We start from the raw sequence: 7,133 nt of genomic DNA, 5'->3' as shown, positions 1-7,133 counted from the left end.
CCCGCCTCTCTAACCCCGGCCCGTTCCTTGCGTCTCTTAAAGGGGTCGCCGCCCAGCCAGATACCTTTAAATAAACTTTTAAATTGGGGTTCCCCAGGTGCCGATAGTGGTAAAGAACCCACCAGCAGCAGGAGACATAATGAGACAGGGGTTCAATCCCTGGGTTGAGAAGATCCTCTGGAGGAAGGCCTGGCAACCCACTCCAGCATGCTTGCCTGGAGAATCCCATGGACAGAGGAGCCTGGCGGCCTACAGTTACGAAGAGTACAACACGACTGAGGCTACAGCCCATACGGTCGCAAAGAGTCGGAGACTGAAGTGATTTAGCACGCATGCACAGATGCCATACAGTTAACCATTTTAAAGTGAACAATTCAGTGGTCTTTAGTATATTCCCAGTATTGTGTAATCACCACCTGTCTAGTTTCAAAACGGTTGCATCGCCCCAAAAGGACACTTAGTACCTAATAAGCAGTTTCTTCCCATACTTGCCAATGTCTCTATGGACTTACTTATGCTGGATGTTTCATGTAAATGCAGTCATACAACATGTGACCTTCTGTGTCTGGCTTCTTTCACTTAGCATGTTTCCCTGGTTCTTTCGAAATATAGCACACATCATTACTTCATCACTTTTACGGCTGAATAGTATTCCATCATACGTGTATACCACAATTCGTTTATTCACTTGTCAGTTGATGGACATTTGGGTTGTTTCTATCTTTTGGCTATTGTAAAATGGTTCTGCTATGAAGGTGTGAGTACCAGTTTTCTACTGGGGGGAGGTATGTACCTAGAAATGAAATTGCTGCTGCTGCTGCTGCTGCTAAGTCGCTTCAGTGGTGTCTGACTCTGTGCAACCCCATAGACGGCTGCCCACCAGGCTGCCCCATCCCTGGGATTCTCCAGGCAAGAACACAGGAGTGGGTTGCCACTTCCTTCTTCAATGCATGAAAGTGAAAAGTGAAAGTGAAGTCGCTCAGCCGTGTCCGATTCTTAGCGACCCCATGGACTGCAGCCCACGAAGCTCCTCCACCCATGGGATATTCCAGGCAAGAGTACTGGAGTGGGGTGCCATTGCCTTCTCCCTGAAATTGCTGAGTCATATGATAATTCCATACTTAACCTTTTGAGCAACTGCCAAGCTGTTTTTCGAAGTGGCTGAACCATTTTACAATCCCACTAGCAATGTAGGAGGGTTACAATTTATCTACATCCTCACCAATGCTTGTTGTTTTCCATTTTTTTTAAATTGCAGCCACCCTAATGCCTCTATGGATCTTTTGCACAAACTCACCAAGACCTTCCACTGGATGCCCACCCAGGAGATAATCAAAAAACATTATCTGAGAACCAGAAGCAGAGTTTCTGAAACAGATGCTGTGCTGTGTGCTTAGTCACTTAGTCTCATCTGACTCTTTGCAACCCCAGGGACTATAGACCACCGGCCTCCTCTGTCCATGGAGATTCTCCAGGCAAGAATACTGCAATGGGTTGCCAGACCCTCCTCCAGGGGATCTTCCCAACCCAGGGATCAATGTAGGGATCCTGCATTACAGGTGGACTCTTTACCATCTGAGCCACCAGGGAAGCCCTCTGAAACAGGAATGGCACTGAAGTATCTAGAGACACACACAGTTATCACTAAGTAGTGGGCTTATGCGTGATTATTATTTCTAGCCTTCTGCTTTCATGCTTTTTCAAGTTTTGTGAAATGAACATTTGAAAATGTGCCCCACAGCCATTTCCTCCCATATAAGTCATACAAACCAGGGCTAGTATTTTTCCAGCGAAAAGGTGATCACTAAAAACACTTCAACAAAGTCACAGAAAGCAAAGAAGATATTTTTATAATCATGAATGAGATCTGGCCCAACTCTCTCAACTAAAGGAGAAAAAAACTGGACCCAGTGGGAGAAAACGACATAGGCAAAGGCTATGAACTACTATTATCTTGATGACATTTGTTAGATGGCTAACGGAAGACCAAGGTAATGTCTTCCCTAGACGCCTACCTATGCTCGTTTCAACTTGATTGCACCACACTGCAAAAGTCCTGTTATCATGTCCATTTTTGATAACACATCAATGCATCTCGCAAATATTAATTCAGTAATGACAACTTCATAAACTCGAAGGCACAAAAAGAACAAAACAGTGAGCTATTGATAGAATGACGGAGGGCAGAGAAGTTTTCTCTGAGCTGAAGTTTTAGACTTGAGAGTGAAAGGTCAGTGCAACAACAGCAAAAAAAAACCCATAGATTCATACATCAAAAAAAAGAAAAAAATCCTCACAACTCTAAATGACTAAGTAAGGGCACCCTGGACGTCAGCATCATGGACAGAGCCGCCCCCCGCCCCCTTATTACCCATCTTATTGATGATAGTAGTCCAGAAAAATGAAGGCTTCCTTTGGGTGTTTAACAATAACGTGAGAGTAGGAATGGTGAGGTGGGGGTGGACGCCACGCCTAGTTCTGATAGATCCAAGAGCCGAAACCTTGGCTACAGCCTCTCTGTTCCACCTTTTCCCCAATCTCCTCCATTATTTTTCTGCAGTCCTTTGACCCTGGAGCCCTTGCTAGGGGTTGGCTAAGAATGAGCCCGCCCCTTTGCTGGATTCGTCACAAACTACAGGAACCCCGCCTCTCCCTCGAATGATTCGCTACCCCTGGCTTCATCCCGCCTCTCCAGCGAAACGATTGGCTGCCTGGCCAGCGGTCAGTTAGCGCCTGCGGAGAAGCTGCGCCTAAGGAGAAGCTGAACTTCAGGTCACTGGAGGGGTGCTTCACTGACAGCAATGGCAGCCACGGCGTTGGCGGCGCGCACCCGGCAGGCCGTCTGGAGCGTCTGGGCAATGCAAGGCCGAGGCTTTGGCTCGGAATCGGTACGCCAGCGGCAGGGTCCGCTGCCCCAGCCCTGAGCGCGGATTCCTCCTCTCGCTCCCGCCCGCGTCTGTACCAATGCCCCCGTCTCTCTCCGCAGGGAGATAGTGTTAGGTCCAGTGCGGGCGCGGTCCGGGACGCCGGTGGGGCCTTCGGAAAAAGAGAGCAGGCCGAAGAGGAGCGATACTTCCGGTGAGGCCCTGGGGACCCCGAGTCCAGCCCTAGATCCTTCACGGCCTTCCAGCCCCTCTTCAATTGTCAGTTGCCCCCACGCATCCCTCCCTGGCGTCCTGCGGCGTCCCATCCACACCCGACCCCACCCCACCCCATCTCACCCTCCCAGAAAGACCTAACAGGCCCCTGAACCTGTTAACACCCAGTGCTTGAGGGCCCTACTGTCGCCACCTGTGGGCTCCCGGTGGCCTGCCGAATCCCACGGCCCCCATATCCAAGTCATTTCCACCTGCGGGTCTGCAGACCTCGACTTATCTCTTCCTGACTTATCTACCGTCTCCACCCATGGAGTTCTACCCGCATCGTGCAGAATGCCCCCCAGATTCCTCCCAGAGCATCTAGATCCGACGGTTCCACTATCTGCAGACTCACTGAGCCTGACTCTCTCAGCCCTCATCCCAGGCCTTAGCTTGCCAGCCCCGCAAGGATGAATTCCCTGATCCTTCAGACCCTCAGCCATTTCTAGACCCTTCTGCTTCTGCAGCTCGCGTCAGCTAGTAGGATCGTAGGAGCATGTGGCAGCTGCACGTGGTTTGGACACCTATCCCCCCTTTTCTTGGAGACTTGGCCCGCTCAGCCCAGCCCAGCCCAGCCTTTAGGAGCATGGATTGGGCTGGGCCTGTCTACCCTGTTTACCAGCCTCGAGTTATCTTATACTGACTTGTATCCACAGTGGGGAGCAGCGTGGAACTAATCTATCTTCTGCTCTCCTTGGCCTATCGTTTCTGCCCTCTCTTGCTCACGATTAAGGATTATCGCCATGGCACCTGTCATACCAGAGAGATAAGGTGCAGCCCTTAGAGACCATCTAATTGGTCTCCCACATTTTACATTTATGGAAAACAGAAGCCTGTATATAGCCAAGCCAACATTTGAATCATCCGTTCTTGAGACCTAAATTGGACTCAAGAGACCACTTTTATTTTTCCTCCCCTTCATTTTGGCCTTTACAGAGGGCCTTGCAGTCCTCAGGCAAAGACAGCCCTAGATAAACTGTGGTAGGACACATATATTTGTCCTTTAACTATGCACCTTTATATATCCCCACCTCCTTTTGCTCTTTTCCCCCCCAGAAAGGAATTCTGTTCTCTGGGTTGTTTCTCTCATAAGTCCTTCAGGTAGGGACTTAAGTCACACCTCTCTGGAGTTTTCTACTGAATCTGAAAGGACTCCTTCATTAGCGCAGGAATTTCAGGCACTAGCACCAGGACAATGGAATCATTTTTGGCCATCTCCTGTAAATGTTGTATCTTAGGATGGAGTCGTTGTTCATAGTGGGGCTTGAAGAGGGTAGAAGAGGATGGTGAGCCAGACTCCTGTGGGGTTGGGATGCCTTTTTGCCTTAGGTGTTTCAGGTGCTTAGAGATCTCTTTGGGGTGAAGAATTGGGATTAAACCAAGAGGCACTCTGTCCTGTAGAGCTCGTGCTAAAGAACAGCTGGCTGCCTTGAAGAAACACCATGAAAATGAGATCTCTCATCATGCAAAGGAGATTGAGCGCCTGCAGAAAGAAATTGAGCGGCATAAGCAGTCGATCAAGAAACTAAAACAGAGTGAAGATGATGACTAAGTGCGCCAGTTCTCCATAGAATGGCACCTATTATTGCCCACTTCTATGTAGACATAGTTCTGGTTTAACCAAAAGCAATCTGTGTGCTTCCAAAATATTATAATAAATTGTCATTAGTGAACTGTGTCTAATGTTTTTGTCTGAAGAGGGGTAAGGAGACACACTACTGGGCCACTAAAATGAATCAGAAGACAGGGTACCTGCAGTAGGGAACTTGGAGCCAAAGCACAGTGTGATGAGTGCTGTGCAGCAGAGGCAGGAAACAGCATGACAGGGAGAACAGAAAGTCCCTTTTCCCCGTCAGACATTAGGCAAGAGGCAGCGGAGAGAGCTTCCTAAGGGATAGATGTCAACGTATAAGGTCAAGAGCAGCCTGGAAAACAGGAGTGGTTGCTTCAGTTCAGTTTAGTCGTTCAGTTGTGTCCGACTCTTTGCGACCCCATGAACCGCAGCACACCAGGCCTCCCTGTCCATCGCCAACTTCCGGAGTTGACCCAAACTCGTGTTGATTGAGTTGGTGATGCCATCCAACCATCTCATCCTCTTCTTCATCCCCTTCTCCTCCTGCCCTTAATCTTTCCCAGCATCAGGGTCTTTTCCAATGTGTCAGCTCTTCACATCAGGTGGCGAAAGTATTGGAGTTTCAGCTTCAACCTCAGTCCTTCCAATGAACACCCAGGACTGATCCCTTTTAGGATGGACTTTAAAAGTTGTAATTCAGGGCACCATCAGTAATACCATTTTGCATTTATAAAATGGATTAGACAACTCCGTGTGAACTAATTACCCTTGTTCTAATTATCCTCATGCAGATTGAGAAGGCTGGAGTTAGAAATCGTGTCACCTTGGCATCCAGGTGTTTAGACTCCTAATCTGTTAACAGCACAGAATCAGAATTATCACTGAAGTGACATTTTGCTTTGCCGAGCATCCTCTTGCTTTAGACTTTAAGGCCTTGATTATTACACAAACTATTTGTGTAACTCTTATAGACAAAAATGCAAAAAACAACTTCAAGTGACATATGGGCCATTGGCAAGATATTTTCAATTCACCAGTTCAATAGTAGATCATTTGCCCCAGAATTGTGATGTCATTTGTTTTAAGACAGATGACTTTTTGTTTACACAAAAGGCCTTAGGACCATTGAGTGATAACATCTCGGACAAGTCGTTGACCCTGTCCTTGCAGACCAGACGCTTGATGGCTGTTTCCAAAACTCACCCATAGTGCTGCTGATGGAAAGTTTATTTCTAGATACTCTTGAGGTATGAGTGCTGAGATTCTAGTGGCCAGCAACAAAATGACGTTAAAGATGAGGTACAAGAAATGGTCATATTAACTCACATACCTTTTTAAAATTTTAAAACACTGCAAAATTTGAAATTTTAAAAACTGGTTGAGGAACACGTAACATCTCCCATTTTGGACTTTTGTGACAAAAAAAAAAATGGCACACAATATCTTGGGAATTCTCTGGTGGTCCAGTGGTTAGGACTCTGCTTTCACTGCCATGGGCCTGGAGTTTGATTCCTGGAAATAAGATCCCACATGTCCCAAGGCCAAACAGGCAAAGAAAAAAAAAATTGAAGATTATAGTGTTTTGTGACTTTTTATAATCAATACTTTCCTTATTGGGAATGATGTTCCTAAGTTGATTCCTCAACAGCAGTGTATCATCTACTCTTGTCCTATGTTTTAAATGAAAATCAGTCTAATGATGATTGAATCAAAGAGTTGAAACTTTAAAGTGAAGACAAGGAATCATGAGTTCAATTTTTTTTTTTTCTTTGCCTCACCTGGCAACATGTGGAACTTCCCCTTGAGGGATCAACCTGAAACCCCTGCAGTGTAACTCCAGTGGTTAAAACTGAGTTTCAACTCTTAAAAAAGTTTTTGGAGCTGCCTAATTTAAAACTACCTGAGCTTTATGAAAATGGTAACTCATGATCTTTTTGTTAGGACATACCTGTGGTTAGTTTTCCTATCATAGTAATGGAAAGATATAACTATGTTTTAAAATACTTTAAAACTTTTAAACAAATATATGTTAAAATCCTAAGGTAATTTATGTGATATGAACCAGTTACCACAGACACAACACAGGCCATGAGATTAACCAAAGACCCAGAAGCACACTCAGGTGGTTCTTAGAATTTGAGAAATACTACAGCAAGGGATTCTTAAAGAAGCCACAAAGCAGCAGCAGCAGCATCACCTGGGAACTTGTTAGAACCGCAGATTCCCAGGCCACATCCCAGACCTGCTGAAACTGAGGGTGGAATCCAGCAATGTCATTAAACAAGCTCCCCCAGGTGATTCTGATGTGCCCTGAAGTTTGAGGACCATTCTAAATTCTAATGAAATTTGCTGACATTCTTGAGCACAGGGCACTTTTAACAATCATCAGACATAGGCAACATATGTGTCAACATAGGCAGATT

At 46.2% G+C, this 7,133-nt stretch overlaps 1 protein-coding gene across 1 annotated transcript; it reads left to right on the top strand.

Moving 5' to 3' along the window:
- Positions 1-2,753: 2,753 nt before the first annotated feature.
- Positions 2,754-4,790, top strand: ATP5IF1 (ATP synthase inhibitory factor subunit 1). The gene is made up of 3 exons (XM_068969231.1): positions 2,754-2,888; positions 2,987-3,078; positions 4,539-4,790. The coding sequence occupies exons 1-3, from the start codon at positions 2,802-2,804 to the stop codon at positions 4,687-4,689; spliced, it is 330 nt and encodes a 109-aa protein (XP_068825332.1). The 5' UTR covers positions 2,754-2,801; the 3' UTR covers positions 4,690-4,790.
- Positions 4,791-7,133: the final 2,343 nt, after the last annotated feature.

Source organism: Capricornis sumatraensis, chromosome 3 (assembly GCF_032405125.1).
Source record: "Capricornis sumatraensis isolate serow.1 chromosome 3, serow.2, whole genome shotgun sequence".
Taxonomy (NCBI): domain Eukaryota; kingdom Metazoa; phylum Chordata; class Mammalia; order Artiodactyla; family Bovidae; genus Capricornis; species Capricornis sumatraensis.
This window is presented reverse-complemented; position numbering and strand designations above follow the sequence as displayed.